Here is an 18382-nt window from a genome sequence, read left to right as displayed (position 1 = left end):
CTGGTCATCACAACCTTGTATTTGGCTTGCATATTAAGTCACAGCAACCAGAAAAGTATTTGGCACTATCAGCAGAAACTCAAGTTAAGATCATACAGAAGGGGATCTGGTCAGATACACATACAGTTTTACCATTTTGCATGTTACTTCCTCTTTTTTTTGCTATGGAGCTACTTTTTGAAGCCATTTCAGAACTGCTTCAATTCAGCTTTTTGGACCCTATAGGGTACTAGATTACTGGGAAGCCACTACAATGGAAAGTGAAGCAGGGGTTAAGCTTTCCTTTGATGAATTAATATATTATTGAATCCTTTTTAATCAAATACCAGCCTTACCTGATATTAGTAAACCCTGGAAACAAGATAAAACCCCTGACATCTACTTCATTCCTTGGTTACCACTATAAAACACACCTTTTTGCAGAGATTTAGGCTGGAAATCCCTTTCTACCCTTCTGCAACAGGGCGTGAGGCAGTGAGAAAGCCCAGCACTGTCTATTGTGCAAAGCTATAAACTCCAAAGCAAACTGAAAGCAGCACAGGAAACCCACACCTCAAGAATGCTCAGCTGAGAGCCAAATTCTTCCAATTCATTAGAGGCTTTCAGGGACTGGAAAAGGTTATTGAAGTAGTAACAGAGATCACAGGGAGTGGAGGATGTAGCCAAAACCTTCTTTCCAAAGCCTGAGGTAAGTTGAATGCACCTACAGTTCTTCATTTACTCTAGGCAGAAACTTAACAAGTTATAGTTTGTTTACCCAACATAGGTCCTTCCATGTTAATTTACTTTGCAGGCAGCAAACAAAGTGTAAAGAGAGTCAGAATGGCTGTATGCACACTGTGTTCTTATGCAAGGCATCTAGAGTGCATCATTCATGTCAGCAAAGAGTGCTTCTGGCTGTACAGCTTGTATCAGCTTCACAAACAAAATAAACTGTATGAATAAAACGATTTCCCCCTGGCATACACAATGCAATATCTACAATAATGCTTCTGCCAGCGTAATGAAAAAAAACCCTAAACAATAACTCAACTATTGAAAGCTTTCCTACAGGTCTAACAATATCACAGGTATACCTGGTCTTAGCAGAGATGGTCATGTCACGTAAATCCTTTGTGAGCATAAAGCCATTGCTTTGAACTACACAAATATGGGTTTTTCACGGGCACATGCAACAATCTCTACTCTGATACATAGGAAAGACCCCATGCTAGGAGCAGAGGATTCAAAGAATCCCCAAAAATTGCTAGCTACTGAGGACACAGGTGAATTTCCTTGTGCAAAACCAGCCAAACCCTATATACTTTATTTCTTTCCTCCAGAAAGCTACTTTGCAACAGCTGCTACAAAATTAATGCAGGGTTTTCCCCTACAGTGTTCTTTGCACTATTCTGGCTGAGAAGATGCAAGGGAAAATATAAAGGAACAAACTACAAGGGAAAAAGGTGAGCTGAAAATAACAGGTTTAATCCTAGACCATTATGGATGTGATTTTGAAATGGAGAGGCAACAAAGGTGGAAAGAATGCATGTCTTACCTGAACCTAAATGAAGAACCTCTAGAAAAAAGAACAGGTTTAGGCTTTGGTTTAGGTTCCTCAAAAAGCCTGAAAAAGGCATGATGCTCCACACAGATCTTCCAGAAAGACTTGCAAAAATCTCGACTGGCCATAAGGAATTCCAGGGTGTCCTGGAATGAACTCTGAAAATTGGGATAGCATTTGCAATGTAAGCTGGGCAGCAACACAGATTAGAGAAATGCATTGACAAATTAGGAGCTATGCTAAAAAAAAGAAAAAAGAATAAAGAAAAAAACCCCAAAAGCTTCTTCCCAACTTATTGGCTTTCAGGCTTAACAGGTCCTATCCTTCTAATGTTGAGACATTGCTGGTCTGCCTGTCAGTATCAAAGCTATTGCTCAAACTTCCTTTCATTGGCAAATATGACAGAGATAAAGCAGTGGTTTGAATGTTAATGAGAAGAAGTTGAAACCTTAAAAATTGATGATATAGTACCAGAGCTGCAACCAGAAGATGACTCTGGGACATTCTATTATGATCAACTCAGCTTACATGTCCTTTGCCAGGACTGCTCACCTGAGATGCCAGGCTGATGTGCACAATACCAACAGTGAACATAAGCAATTAAAATGTTCATGTGATAAAAACCGCGTGTGATCTGTGAGTAGAAATTTACCAAATAACCTTCTGTCAAGTTCAACAACTCCTGCCAAGGACTTACATTCACATCAGGCCGTAGTTTGATAAGAAAACGTTTCCTCTTGAAGCTCAGCTTCCGAACCTTAGCCCAGTTGAAGGCATTGATCTTGGTGTGACCCTACAGAGAACAAAGCCAGCTGGGTTTAATCATTCCAGATCCGAATGGAAAAATCTAAACCACTAAAGAAGCTTGTCATAAATTAATCATCTGTTCACTTAACTTGAAATGATGAAATTCTTATAACTCATCCTCCGATAATGCAAACCATAAACATCTGGTGCAATGACTGAAGGCAGGCACTTAGGGTTAAACTCTTGCAATACAGGACTAGTTTCTGTGAAAATATCCAACCCAGTATCATTGCACAAGACAGGGTGGACCAGATTTTGCTGTCTTGTGCTACTATGCAGACTCATGATTTTCTGTGGACTAAATCACCTTCCAAAGGTGCCCCACTCTATTTCCACCAGTGACAGAGAATGCAGGGAATCCAGACACATCACCTCACTTTGATGAAGTAGATTTTCTCCCTCTTTTTATGTCTGCAGGGCAAAATAAATATCTCTTTAAATACTGCTTAAATCTGGGGGAAAAAAAGCAACTGCAGGTTTTGTATTGGAAGTACAAAACACTGCATATTTTGAGCTTTTATAAGGACCACCAGAAGCAAAAGCAATTCAAACAAATTATCTGTCTCTGAAGAGCCACAAAATGATTTTCTGGGAAAACACAACCAATACCATAAGCAAACAGCAAGAAGGAAATTATCTTTATAATACTCCAACTCCCAGCCACTACATCATTAGCCCCTACCCTCCAGATGTTTCATTTTTAATCTATGTCAGCAGGTATTGGAGGTGCTATGTTAAAATATTCACTAAAGCAGTTTGTTCAATGAAGACTTCAAGGCAAACATTTCTAGAACACAGCACAGAAGTTTCAGAGAACTACTACAGGATTGCTAAAAGCAGAAACCCACGTTGATTTGGGCACCACTACCAGACAGCTGTAGGAGTAATGACAGTGTAATGATCTCTGCTAAGTCAACCACCTGTCTAAGAATCACATAATTAATCTCCTTAAAATAATCAGCAGCACTGACACTAATTTCTAAATAAATGGCAGACTTTAAAGTAAGTCTGACTACAGCTTATGCCATTTGTGAGTGAACTTTTATTTTCATTGGGGCCATTCTAATGAGATCCTCGTATTTCAATTTCTATCAGTTACAACCAAAATAAAAATAAGAACTTAGCTCTTGACCTATGAAGTGGTTGAAGGAAGCCCTAAGCCTACTGACAGACTCCAATTGCTGAGCAGACTCCAGCAGGTCAGAGCCCAACTTCCTTTTAAGCATTCAGTCTTGGAGCTTCACCCAGTAAAATTTCCAAGCTTTTCAGAAACTTTAAAAACAAAACAAAACTGTTTTGAAAGTCCCAAACACATTAGGCTAGTAGACATGACTTCAGACCTTGTCAAATCAAGCCTTGGGCCATCAACCTGCAGCTACACTTCACAGTAGGATCTCAGCTGCGTGCTGGGACTCTGAGGTCCGTGCTGCTCCCTGTGGACACACACCTTCACCTTGAAGACAGCCTTAATTTACAAGGCTTGGCAGTTCATTAATTCAGCTGACAAAAATGCTGTGGGGGAGCAGGGGAAGGGCCTGAGCACACATTTGCTTGAGTTATGTGCATTTCTAACAATGTCCTAGTGTTCTCATGTTTCAACCTATGCTTCAGTTTTAGGGTTATACTACCAACTCAATTAGTTGATCAGGGATCTTTTTAATTTGCTGCCTTTTTTTGGCCGTTTGCTTGGCTGGGTATTTTTGAATCTTGGAGTATTTGGGTCAGACACTTCTGGGCTTGTTTGTTGCTGTTATTTTCCTTATGAAAGGACTCAAAGTATTTTGTAAGGCTGAAAAAAACACTAGTATTTTAATTATAGTAAAACAGTTAAAATTAATAATCTTTTTGACAATTGTAAAAAGGGATGTTTTTAAGAACAGTTTACTTACTGTTTTTAGCACAGTCAGGTAAGCATCTAAAGTGAAAGCAGCTGACACCAGCTGACTACCTGTAACTTCACAGTTGTAAAAGCCAAATTTGTTATTTACATAAGAGGAACTGCAGAATGAGAATTTGACAAATTTACTAATGATGCTTCATGACTATGTACTAGAGTGACTGCAGTAGGAAAGGAGAGGAAAAAAATAGAAGGAAAACAGTTTGGGTCTTTAAAGGAAAGAAGTAAGAGCCACGGATTCGGCAAAGATACAATGGCCACGGTTGGTCAAGAAAACCGTAAAAACTTTGAAGAAGTAACACTACAGAGTGGTATATTTACTGCCTTCATCCTTCTGCATGGACTCCAGCTGTCTGTTGTTTTACTTGTCTCTGCTTCTCACCCATTTAACATGCATCAGCCCTGCAAGGCCTACCTGCTCCTACACAGAGGAACAGTCAGCATGACCAACCTGCAAATTGTGAGCCACAGCTCAGTCTGCATCTTGAACAGCACATTGTGGATGCAGATGGAGCTCCACACTGTGCATTCATATAAGGTAGGAGGCCCTGGAAGCAAAGGACCCAATGCAGCTGTAACAGGTTTAAGATAATTCTTACAAAAATTTTGGAAGTTCCTGTATTTTCCCAACTGAATACTTATAGACATGGCTGAGTTCCTGAATTCTTACCGCTGTCAGAAATCTCTCTGCCTTATGAAGTACAAAATCATGCTCTAACCTGAAACACCAGAATGCCTGTGTTGGCAACAGCCAGGTTGATTTTTGTCCCCTCCCTGTCCTTGGCGGGGTGCAGGCGTATCCCGTACATCTCCAGCCGACGGGCAATCTCCAACAGCTGGAAGTCAGACTCTGCTGGTGTCTGTCCCCTAGAGAAAGAAAACAGAGAACACTCACAAGCCTGTCACACCTTTTAATAGAGATCAAGAGGTCCTCCAGAGAACAAAGAGACATTTGATCAAAGAGACTGAAAACTGTCAGAGGTGTAATGTCTGTTTGGTTTTTCTACATCCCCAGACTTTTATTAGCTAGAACAACAACTTACTCTAAACAAATATCAAAGAATACACAGATTTTACAGTCTATTATAAATTTTGATTGCTCCAATTCTGAGACACCTGATACAGATAGATTTTAAACCATTAGCTCTAACAGAATTTACTACCTCTCTGTTTTTTCCACTAGAAGACATGCCATATTCCTAAAAAATTAATTAATGGAAGCATGTAATGATGCTATTCACTGTAAAAGTGATTGTAATACCAAAATGAAGTAAAACAGAAGGCATGAAAACCTTACCATAAATGTTGTGAAGTCATAAGCATCACCATCATTAATTGTGATGAAATTATGCAAAGCTTTGATTTGACTGCCATAGAAATCACTACCACTCACCTATTACTCAACCTAGCTCAAAAATGAAACTGTTCACATCTTGAAGTGTTCTTGACAGTTAAAACAGTACTTTTCTAAGCCTTATTGGTACTTCTGTTCACCATCTTGCTAGTACAGGTTTTTTCTCCAGACATTAGGTTACCAATTTGCACCATTATCTTGAATTCTCTTCTCCCATGATTCTGCAAGTACTCCGTGCTTTTCCTAAAACTATCACTAAACCCCTTCTCCAACCTATCTCAAAATACAGCATGGAAAGGTTGAAAGGCAACATTCAGTGTCCTTGAAACCAAAGGACTACTGTCAGAAGTGCCTGACTGATCAGTTGTGATTTGCAATCATACCTGCATGCACAAAATCAGCAGTAAAGCATTTTGTATGAAATAGACTGTAAAATAACAGCACGCTTGAATGAATATCGAATCAACTGTGCTTTAAACATCTTGTTATGATGATGGGAAAAAGGCAGGAGTAACCTTCAGAAAGTTCATAGGCTTTAACAGTTTTTGAGAAGCAACCTTTGAGAAACTCAGAGGTCCAAAGCTCTTTTGTACTTCAGATCTAGCATATACTTACCACTAGAACTACTCTACAGGGAAAGAAGGCCAATAACAAAACCAAAAAAGTCTTACATGTGGTTACGGTGAAATTCCATGATTTTGTCTTCTAGTGCTTCTTGATGAGGTATATACTTGTTCTTCGCTAAGTGTTCACGATCTATGGTTTCATCAAAATCCCCAATCTCAGCTGTGGAGAATTTCAAGAGGAGTCTATTAAAGCACCATATTACATCTGAATAATCCGGTCAATCCAGAAGCCCCTGAGAGCTGGGAGGAGGGCAGAGAAGCAAACATAGTTCCTTGCAACCTGTGCCATGGTTTTATACATGCATTCAGATTCCCAGTACATTATCTTCCACACATTACTCTCTTCTTCTCTGTGTTAGTATTTGATGTGTGAGAGGAAACCCCAGGATTTCTCCCATCTACCACAACTAAGTAAGTTGTTGCATGTCAGCTGAAGAGATGAAGCCATCAGTGTTGCCTTGGCTTGTGTGGGGGATAAGGGCAGTGCTAACAGGGAGGGTAGCACTAACTGAGCAGAACTCATCCATCTCTCTCACACTCTCTCATGGTGCTCAGGTGCCTCTCCATGGAGCAGCCAAGCACCATCTTCCTCTCCAGGCCCATGCTCCCCATGGTAACCTTTGAGAGAAAGTCAGAAAGATGGTTCTGTTTGCTTGTTTGAACACTAGCTTGTAATCCACCTCATGAGATTATGAAACATTTTTGTCTTCCTCTAATTCTGCAGCAGTTTGAGACACATTCTGTCTCCCTCCTCCTCAAAGCTGCTCCCATCTGCTGCAGTTATTCAACACTGTGTGTGCAACAGTATGGCACACCCACCTTCCATTTTGCAGTCCATTCAGTGAAATTTCCTTTTTTTGGCAGGTGTCGGGGTGAGGGGCAGGCAATCTATCTGTGGGTGCCAAATTACTATCTTGTTGCCTGCTATTCTTGGAATGTCTCTGAAAAATCCTGCTATTAGTTTTTTCACTGAACAGGCATAGCAGCTTCTGCCTGCAAACCTGATGGAGTAATAGCAACATTGCTGCAACAAAGGCTGCTACCTTGGTAACGCCAGGGAAATTAAAATGCAGTGCCCTCAAATTAAAAGCAGGATGCGGTCAGACACGTTGTTGCACAGCTGACCCAGGATATGACAGACCCATGCTCAGATACACCTGCTTCACCCCTGCAGATGAACCCTTGATCCAGTTCTGCTCAAACTAAGTCTGTTCAGAAAAAGGAAAGGTTTCAGATCACATTTAGAACACTGTATTTCTGACAATCTGGGATCAGATGTACCTTAAATGCACAGGGGAAGCAATAGCCTGTGCAGGCACTGAAAATGAGGAACCAAAGCATCTGTGAATGACAGAGCAGTAGCTTTTTTGACCCAAACTGCCTGCAGACACACGATGACATTTTTTTACTTTGAAGGTCAGAGGCAGAAAAGAGTTGAAAACTGACACTGTCTGATTTACACCTCCTCATTCACCCCATCTGCTCTCAATCATTCCTTAAAATGGTAGAAATACTACACAACCTTTGAGAATTTCCTTTTTAAAAACTGTCCCATTGGTCCCCATCTCAGAAACAGCTCTCTGCTTCCAGTTTTACTCATCCCAGTCTCAAAAATCTTCAGGGTGTGTTTTTAATCCTACCTCAAATAAATGGCAAGTTTCTGTTCTTTAGTGAAGCTATACGCCCACCTAAGTTTGCAACACCTCAAATAATATGGGCCTGGACTCTTCAAAATGCATTTCAAAACCCCTATGTCTGTGTACACAGAAGAGCTTAACATACCTCCTGTAGGGCTTTCTTCAGAGTCAACACTACAGAAGACAAGGTCTTCAACTCTACATTATTTTTAAAATGTTCTAATTTTTCAACTGCCAATCCTTTATCAAATTTGTTTTCCTGGCTTTCAAGTTACTTCTGAATTTGTTCTCTCTGACCTCGTACTCAACAAGCTTTTATTTACCACTTACTCTCCTTTTCCACCTTGAATAACTTTCTAGTAGCACTCCAATGAGAATGAGAGGAAATTATATTGCCAATATTGTCAGCCTCACACATAACTATTCTTAAAAATCTTTTCATGTGATTTAGCCAGACTTACTTACATTGCTGATGTTTTTTCTCTCACCTGACAAGTGCATTACACCATGCTGTATCCTGCCTGCATTAGCACTTCTGATATATCTAATGCTTTGTATTTCAGCTCTTTTCCTCTTATGACAGAATTATAGAATTGCTTCCTTTGGAAATGACCTCTAAGACCACTCCAACTGCCCACCCAGCACTGCCAAGTCCACCAGTAACCATGTCCCCGAGTGCCACATCTATACGTCTCTTTACCTCCAGGGATGGTGACTCTACCACTTCCTGGAGAAGCCAATTCCAATGCTCGAATTTCTTATTTCCATGAAGAAATTTTTCCTAGTATCCAACCTAAAGCTTCCCTGGCACAACTTGAGGCCATTTCCTCTTGTCCTGTCACTTGTTACCTGGGGAAGAGGGTGACCTCCACCTGGCTACAACCTCCTGTCAGGCAATTGTAGAGAACAATAAGGCCTCCCCAATCCTCCTTTTCTCCAGGCTAAACCACCTCAGCTCCCTCAGCTACTCCTAATAAGACGTTTGCTCCAGAACCTTCCCCTTGTCTGTACACACTCTAGCACCTGAATGTCTTTCTGAGGGACACAAAACTGGACACAGAATTTGAGGTGCGGTCTCACCAATGCTGAGTACAGGGGGCCAGACAATGACAGCTCTGGTCCTGCTGGCCACACTGTCCTTGATACAGGCCAGGGTGACACTGGCCTTCTTGGCAACCTGGGCACACTCTGGCTCATGGTCAGTCCATCTTCATACCTCACACACTCACTGTAGTGCATTGTTTGCAGTATCCAAGCGTCCTCTCACTTGTAGCACTTTTTACAATGCTTTTAAGGTGGCTTTAAATTGAATGTTTCAAATAAAAAAAATCATTCTGTAATATGCATGCTAATTTAGCAGAAATCTATTTACTGTCATATTGTGATTTTTATGATAAGTAACAGTATATAACATTGACATAAGCTTACACACATAATATATGGGCCTCCTGGAATCAGATATTCCCCATGGAAACCACTCACTGGCACAGCATTAGTAAGACATACAATAACTAAACTGCATTCTCAATCTTTCCCTTTACTCTTATCATCTGTTCACTCTGATTTTTATTGCAGACAAATACATAATATTTCTTTTGCTATTGGAAAAAAAAGCTAGAGACAAAATAAATAAAGACAGCCATGCAAGTAAGATACAGCTATAGAATCTTACCAGAGAAAATTTTCACAGAAAAATGGTTATGAGACACAAGATGGACAAATAAAAAGGACAACTGCAAACTTCTAGCAGAGTCTTCTAGCAAACATGATCATAAATCAGTATCTCAAATGAAGAGAGACACATGCATTAGGGTGTCTGCTCCTCAGCATTTTTCTTTGGTGCACAGATATTTATTATGAAAACTCAGTCTCCTAGAATGCTGAGACTCAATTTCCCCAAATGATCAATATTTTTTTAATCATCTGATTATTAAAGAGAGTTAGAACTAGCTCAACTGAGAAAAGAAATACAGCTGGATTGCTGGACACTGTAGCAGGAAAAAACAAGAGACAAAAACCTCACTAGTCAAGGATTTTATTTTTTTGAGTCTGTGCTGCCAAAATACTCCAATTTAAAATGGTATGAGGACTACAGAATTTCACAGCATCTTACTGCTACTCAGTCCCACTGGTCAGTGATGACCACAACAAACAGAGCCATAAAATACCTGCCTTTCCAACAGCAATTGATGAGAAACTACCCTAACACTCTAACAGAGTATGGCAAAGAATCATGAGATTTATCTGCTCACCTCCAAAGAGCTTCCAAATGTCTTTGTTGACTGCACTTTCCATACAATAGCACTTCTGTGCAAGTACCCAATATGGAATCATACAAGGACCATGTAAAACAATGTCTATTGCGACCATTATGCTTGCTGCTAAGTGGTTATTCCTAATGTTATTCTCAAAATGAGTATCCATAAAGTCTTGAAAGGGAAAACAAACATATACTGTCTTTCAAGTGATGTGGAAGCCAAAAGAAGCTCTGATGTCATGAACAAAATTAATGTATGATTCTACTGGACAGTGTTATTGTGCATACTTTGCAATTAAAAAAAAAAAAAGGCTTCAAATCTATTGTTTTCTTTTCTTCCCTATCAGTTTCCTCTTAGGACTGTGATTTAGTCTGGCATTCTAAGCATGTTTATTTAGAACATTGTCCAGACAGCATACAGATCTCCAGGAATTTGAATACCCTACTGACATGATGCAAAGTATAATAAAACAGGATTTCAGGAGAGTTCAACATGTTTGCCACTGCCCACAAAGTCTACTTTTTAAATGATCTTTGGCAGCCTATCAAATGCTTTGGAATTCAAATCCAAATTTGAATTCCAAAGCATTCAGAAATTCTTCTTTTTTTGAAATAGTAAATTATCTGTATTTGAATGCCATTATACAGAGCTACAATAAATTGTCAATATGGCTTAAACCTGCCCCTGCAGCAGCTACAAACAGGTAACCCTGCAAAGCATGTCCAACCAAGCGTCCTTTTTATCCATCTGGAAAGAAGAATAAAGGGAACTTACACTGTACTATATGTGAGATTAGGAGGGCAGTGCTGGTATCATTGCATGTTAGCCTTCCCTGTGCCAGGTCCTGCTTCACTTGCAATGCAAATAGGTACCTGCAAAACAAATGTGAACAAAGAGTCACACAAAGCAGGAGGGAAAGAGGGGAAAGTATCCCAATTCTGGCTTTGACTGCACCTTCCCTTCACACTTTGGAATCTACAGAAGTGATCTGAATTACCTAAGTTTAGAAGGTAAATAAAACACATCAGATAGTATATTACTGCCATTAGAGCTGTATGTGGTGGCTGCTTTGAAGAACCAAGATATCTCTCTTTTTCTCTTTTCCTCCCTCCATTTGGAACCAGAGCAATGAGATTTGACAGTGCTAGAAAACGTGACAGCTATTCAGTATTCAGCAAGAGATAATGCAGCTGCTTCTAACCATGAAGAAATGACAGATAAACCAGTGATTGAGACTTATCAGTTGTTTTTTGCAGAATACAAAGTGAACTCTAAACTTCCACCTTGGCACTCACTTGGGAATGAGGCACAAAATCTTGATCAAACTACTCTAGCTAGCCCTGATACCTTTGTGCCCTTAATATCTGTCCATGTACCAGCCCTTTCTAACATTGCCTCCAAACCACTTCAGCCATGCAGGGCAATTCTACACTGCCAGCTTAAATGCAGAGAAAACAGAAGTCCAAGACATTATTTTATCCTTTAAATTTCTTCTAGCTTCAACAGAAATTGGCTTAGTTCCACTCAGTATCCAATTTTTTCCCCAAAAAAGAAGAGCTAGCAATGGGCTAGCTGGTATGAAACCTAAAGTGGTGAGACACACAAGCCTTCCAAAGACTGCTGCTCCTCTGGAGAACTCATACTAGGATCTCAATAATTTTAATACGACTAGATTTTAAGAGATTTAGACAAAAGCTGTCATTTGAACAGTGAGTTTCAGAATGAGAAGATGTAGGTGCACTAAATGAAAAGGGCAAGCTGATTTGAGGAGTACAAAAAAGTACTCTGTGTGTATGCACTGAAATAATACAGCAGATATACCTAACATCCTTTTGAAACCTGCAGACATCTGTCTACCCATACAAAGTTCACCCTGGTGGAGGAACATAGCACAAAAATGTTAAGAGTCTCTTCCTCTTCACGTGATGAAGCTGTTCTCCACGGACATGCTTTCACATCCTACACACTGCTATGTATATCTATTCAAGTCCCTTAGCATACATATTTAAAATCTAACCAAAAAAAGTCATTAGGATTAAGAGACACATCTCCAGGTACAGACAGAGATCAACAAAAATTAATTTTCAGTTCACATAGTAAGAAACAGATATGCAGAGTGTCTATTCAGAAACAGAAATGTTTCATTAATAACGTTGTGAGTTTTCACTCATTCCTTTATTCTTTTTACTCTTTCATTTAGTCTTTGCCAAGTAAATACTCCTTCTTCCTACCCCACATTTCTACTTTTCTCTTTCCAGGTCATCAAGCAATATCAATTATTTATTTTTTTCTATTCCAATGCTCTATTGCCAAAATAAAAACACTACAAAGATAAACAGTGAACATCACAAAAGTAGACTTGTTCTTTATAATGCAAGTCATAAGGACACCAGAGCTCTCTGCAAAAGAGGACTCTGTCTTCTGAGAAGATTGAAAATAAAAAATAATTGTGAATATTCTGAATCAGAATGGAATCGTGTAATTAAAGGCTGATAATATTGTAGACCAGAAAAAGAGTGAAAAGTTGCAATGAAGAAATACTGCAGCAAAGCAATGTTTCTGACCATAAAATGAAGGACCTGCTAGTAAAAAAAGAACCTCAACGGGTCCCTCATACACATATTTGCTCGCAGAGAACTAGGAGTTTTTGTGCCAATACAGTGTGAAATTCAAAGCTTAAATGAAGTTTTTGAAAAGCATTTAAACATTAGTATTGAGGTACTCTGTCTGCATGTGTGTATCTTTCTCTACATTTTTATTTTTCATTTTATTCCTTCTCCTTTGCATTTCTCCATCTCCAAAGTCACACTTCCACCTGTGCAGACCTTTGGCATTTGTGCTGGTTATACAGACAGGGTCCAATGCTGCTGCAAATCAGCAATTCCCACAAAACAGCTCTCTCCCAAATGGGGGTGCACAGTCACACATGTCCCTTGGCAGAGGGGCACCTCAGGGTGCCCATACATTACTTGATCATGCCAAACAGAGAACCCTGGTGCCAAATTGACTTTTCTTGGGGTTAGTAAAGCTCTCCCAGGACTCGACATCCAAGGATGCAAAGGACTCCTGCACTTTGCAGAACCTCTCAGCACAGACTGCAGCTGAATCTTAGGCCTTGTTTTTTCAGGTGCATTCAAGGCTGGGACAAATAACATCAAGCTAAAAGTAAGAGGCAGTCATCGGTCCTCACCCAGCCATCTCAAATTCCATTTTCTCCCCTCTGTCCATGGGATATTTAACAAGAAGAAATAGTCACACAGCTACTAACCTTGTCAGTTCCTCCTGCAGCTGAGCATGGTCGGGTGGGAAGAATTTTACCACAAACTTTACAACAACGTGCTTCGGTCCTAGGGAAAATGGCAAAGGAAGTTAACAAACATCAATAACATGCTGGCCAAATATGCACAATGATGTACAAGGGGTGATTCACATCACCTGCAGCGCATACAGACATGCTAACCTCGTGTCCTTTGTTAGTATGCAGGATATTTGGAAACTGCCCAATAAAATTTACACATAATAAAAGAGAACAGTAACTTGGTCAAGGGCTACTCTGCCAAAACCAAGTATGTTTTTAGCAATTACATCAGTTGATCCAGTAAAATATATGTGTATCTACTTTCCTTGCTTCAGAACAGGAGGGAGCTAGAATACACTCTACTTTTGAAGACCACTAGCAAGTTTCTATTTCTGTTTTAAGAACAGCAGATTTGTTCCAATTCTTATAAGTATGACCAGTGACAAAAAGACCAATGCATCCTGTCTTGTGAGAGGGAGAGCTGCCAGAGCATACACTCAGACTAATATGACCAGAAAAACACCTAGAAAAACTGAATTGCAATGGCAAAGCTCCATAAATTAAGAACTTGGCTGATCATTGACAGAGAAAGAAAATAATCAGAACCTTCCCTGTTCACTTCTACTTTTTCCAGAGCTGGTGGCTATTTACAATTTCCTGTTCTTTCCTACCACCCACTGTAGCTTCCCCCATCCCCGCTCTTTCCTCCTCTTGGTCTCCAAACGTCCCAGGTTCTGCAGCAATCCCCACTCAGTTGTAATACATCTACCAGCTCCTTCCCAGTAATAAAGTCTTCCTGTTGTTCTCCTTCTATTCTGATTCCTGCTACTACCAGCCAGCAGTGTATGTTCTTTTAGTCCTTCTCTTAGTGCACTCTTTTTCTTCACAGAGCTGTTCCCTCCATTCCCCCCATTGCCTCCCCCCGTGACTGACTGAATCCCAGCCTCCCTTGGCATGGGGTCAGCCTGTTCATATGCTCATGTGACACAACTTCACAGGTATATCTTTCAAGGACAGGTCAGAATCAGAAAATAACTCCAGCAACACTTAGTGCAGAAGGCTGAGAATATAAAGACTGCAACCGACAGAGTCCCAATTTATTCAAGTACTCTCAGACTGAGGAAAGAAATGTCAACAAGGAAGTACTTACTTCTAATCTGTTTCATAACAGGCTTCAAAAGATCGAGCCACACCTGAAAACAAAAGAAGGTGGTGTTATCATATCCAAACAAGCTACCAGAGGAGCATTTTTAATTGCAATGCCTAGATTATCAGTCACCTATTTATTCTTTCCAGTGTGGTCATTATGCTTTCCTTAATTATATATGGTGGGTTTTCTCTCCAAAATTCTGGGAGATGCTCAGGAAACAGCACTGTGAATGGGCACAACTTTCAAAGCAGTAGAGATTCAGAGAGCTGGGAAACAGTGAGGAATCTCCCCCTCACTTGTCCCAGACACCAACAATCCCAGCACATGTGGTCAGGAGCCATCATTTTGTGGAAAGAACAACTGAAATGAGGAGTTTAGGAAAAGACAGTCCTATATTGTCATTGAGCTCCAAACGCTGAATGATCTCGAGAAAGGGAAGTGAATAGAGCTGGTGCTTGCCTAAGAGGCTGGGAATGCTGGACAAATGGAGAAATGAGATGGCAGCGGCCTAACCCAATTCCTGGGGGACCCAGGAATCCCAGTGCGAGGTCTGGCCATAAATATGGAGCTCTGTTGCTGAGCCCCGTGGAGGTGAAGGAGCATCCCTCCCATCACCTGCAGGAGTAATGTCCTCTCAGTTTACAGGTGTGAAGCAGACAACAGGACAAGGCATGGGAGGGAGAAAGCTCACTTTGTAGCTATGGAACATCTTCTCTTTTCCATAAACCTGGGAAATTCAGGCCCAGGCATTTTTAACTGGGGACAGTGTAACTTCTGCACATAGTTCACTTGACAGCCCATTTTCCAGGACAGTGTGTGAGTCTTCCCTTCAGCTTCCAAAAACAAAGCAGTGGGTGGAAAGACAGTTTTAAGAGCCTATCCCCCCATCATGCAGTCTCAAGTCAGAAAGGCTGGGGCAAAATGTTACAAAAAGCCAAGGGACAATCATGCAGAAGGTAAAAGCCAGATGATTCACAGGACCTGGAGACAGCTCATAGTCCTCAGCTGGAAACAACCCATGCCCATGATTCATATTTTGTTATCTCACTAAATTGCCCAGGGCCTCCCTTGAAGACATCTGGAACTTGTGGAAGAACACCCTACAACCATCACAAAGGTTAAAGCCATTAAAAACCAAATTAATTGAGTCTTCCTCTAGAAAAAGAGTATGTATTAGAATTATTACTTCTTTGACCTTTAGTAATTTTAGATTATGCAGAGACTGAAACATATTCAAAATATCCATTTCCCAAAACCACCTGAGAAGCCAGACAGGAGCAGGCCTGTATCACTGCTGTAACTGCTCCAATGCCATGTGCCATTTTTATTATTACTAATATGAGGGATTCCAGTTAGCAGAGACCTCACAGCCCTGCTCTTTCCCACACACTAATGTTACTCAATGGAATTCTTCTTATGTTTCTCAGTCAAGGAAAGTCTTTTTCTTTTGTTTCAGAGGTTAAATAAACTTGGTTATCCAAGCATAGCAATACAGTTTTTAATCACATGTTAAACTGGTCCTGACACACTTTGACACTTGAACAACTTAAAACTGTTTTGTTTCAGAAAGTTCACATATGCATAATCTGCAACAAAGGTCAGAGACTTTGCCAAGTTTAATGAGAGGGGGAAAAGACACCTTGAATATGAAATAGCCAATTTACAGGATTATGAGAATAATGTATTTTACCTGATGCCAAAACAAACAAACAAACAAAGCACAAAAACCCCAAACAAAAAAACAAACCCACAAAAGACCCACCAAAATAAACCCCCAAAAAGCCCCTCTCTTCTCCACAGAGGTAGTTTATGGTACAGCATGAGCACACAAGTTAACCATTCCTCTACTTTCCCAGTCATCCTACAAGCAAGTAACAACATCCTTGAACAGACTGCTGGATACTGCAAATGCATGTAGTGAGAATGGTGAGGCAAAACGTCAATGTCACCACAACGTCACCAAAACCCAAGCAATCAAAACTTCTGCATCAAGCATCTCCCACACTGTACCCAAACACCATCAATCTGAGACTGCTTTATAAACTGGAAAGGAAAACTAATGCGAGGACTTAATTAAGATGAATGTTTTTCATTTTCCCCAGAACTACAAGGCTATATTATTTATTTGTTAAACAAAGGCTGGCATTCCACGATGGTGACCAGATTTCAGCAGCTGGAGAACTGAGGCAGACATCAAATGTGATGAAACTCTGCGAAACCCCAGGCTTGGCGACAGTGCCTCGCTTTTCTCCTCGTCCCAGTAGGAAGTGGAGCACTCAGACCCTCCACAATCATCTCCCATGCACATCTTGTCTGCTCCAAGCACGGCATGTTTGAATGTACACAGCTCCCAGGCAACTTGACATACCACTGTCAATATGTCAGATATGAGATCTGGAGCCTCGCATGTTGAAATAAACATAGCCAAATTGTGAATATATGACTTCACATACATATGATTACATCCAAACAAATATGCTCTAAATATTTATTTTTGCTTTCACATTTCCCTCTACACTGGAAAAGCAACTCATTCTCTTCAGATTATATGAATATGAAATATGCATGTGTGGTTTATTTCTCAGACATACCATTAACTGAGAGGTTTTTTACTTGCACAATGCTTGATTCTACATTATGGCCTTTATGAAACTCAGAAATTTTTAAATCCAATGGGAACATTCACCTCAATTGAATCATATAAACTGGTTACAATAAGTTAAGTGTAAATAATACTCTGAGTGCTGCTCCACATTGAAACAACAATTCATAATCAAATCTTCTGCTTCAGAGTTCCTGTGAGATGCTTTCAGGTGGCTGAAGGCATTAATTCCACTGAATTTCACCATTCTTGGGGCACAGCTGAATAGATATGGGCAAGGTTTGTGGAGCTCCCCATTTTTCAGGAGACTGAACCAACCAGCAAGAACGTGGACTGGTGCTCCCAGATATTTGGCTGGTACTTCCCTTTGCAAGAGTAGGGGCCAGCTGAGTTACCATGCTCAATGCATGGATTTTCCTTCAGGTCAAACTGGCACTGTGCTTCAGGTGGTTTGTCCACCTTCCTCTTCCACCTTCCTCTTCCTCAGAGCCCTACATCCCCCACTGTGATTGTCTGGACATGTTTCCAGCCAGTCAATTCCTGCCACTGTGAGGGCCTCAGGCAGCAGCAGCACCTCAATCTCTCCTGTGTTCTGCCTCAAGCAAATAAACCACTTTGTTTTCACAAGAGTGAAAACTGTTAGTTTACTTCAGGTCTCTGAGCAAAATGCAGACAGTCATCTATTTAAAACTTAATGACCTGTGAAGTAGAGAAGGTTGATCAAATGACCTTTTCTGTTTTCTAGAAAACTAAAAAGCAACTGTATATACAAAAGATGTTAGGATTTGTTTCAGTTTTACATACATCCATCAATAATGCCAGAATGCCATTGTTAACACAGCTACACGGACCCTGTGCTGCAATGGTACTGCACAGTTGCACTGTTGAGAAAAGTTACATTAAGCTCTCAAGTTACCTCACACATTAGCCAAGGGTATCTGGCAGAATGCTAACCCTTCCAGTGAACTGTGTTTTATGTAATTCCAGCAGCACACTGTGAAGCAGATCCCTTCAAAAGATTGACATGCATTTAAAAAATAATCCTGTTCAATTATAGTTAGCCTAGAACACTATGACCAGTAGCATTCTGCTTAATGTCTATTGTCTAATGTCTGTGCCTGCACTAAGGCATGACAGACAAGATTCCTACTGTTAATTTCATCAAGAAATATTGTTCCTTTTGCATATTTTAGCTAGATGGAAAGAACAC

At 40.4% G+C, this 18382-nt stretch overlaps 1 protein-coding gene across 5 annotated transcripts in view; it reads right to left on the bottom strand.

The window, feature by feature from the left end:
- Positions 1-18382, bottom strand: part of FARP1 (FERM, ARH/RhoGEF and pleckstrin domain protein 1) — a 200819-nt gene that overhangs the window by 48951 nt on the left and 133486 nt on the right. For all 5 annotated transcript variants that reach the window (XM_054272214.1, XM_054272216.1, XM_054272218.1 and 2 more), the window contains exons 4-10: positions 14571-14613; positions 13391-13469; positions 10897-10994; positions 6273-6387; positions 4967-5114; positions 2241-2336; positions 1538-1701 (exon numbers count right to left, since the gene is read on the bottom strand). In XM_054272214.1, the coding sequence (XP_054128189.1) occupies positions 1538-1701; positions 2241-2336; positions 4967-5114; positions 6273-6387; positions 10897-10994; positions 13391-13469; positions 14571-14613 (743 nt within the window). The remainder of the gene's footprint in view (positions 1-1537; positions 1702-2240; positions 2337-4966; positions 5115-6272; positions 6388-10896; positions 10995-13390; positions 13470-14570; positions 14614-18382) is intronic.

Source organism: Melozone crissalis, unplaced genomic scaffold (genome assembly GCF_028551555.1).
Source record: "Melozone crissalis strain CALT ecotype California unplaced genomic scaffold, PUWL_Pcris_2 ptg000013l_1, whole genome shotgun sequence".
NCBI classification, from domain to species: domain Eukaryota; kingdom Metazoa; phylum Chordata; class Aves; order Passeriformes; family Passerellidae; genus Melozone; species Melozone crissalis.
Note: the sequence above shows the minus strand (reverse complement) of the source record. Positions and strands in the feature narration are given on the sequence as shown.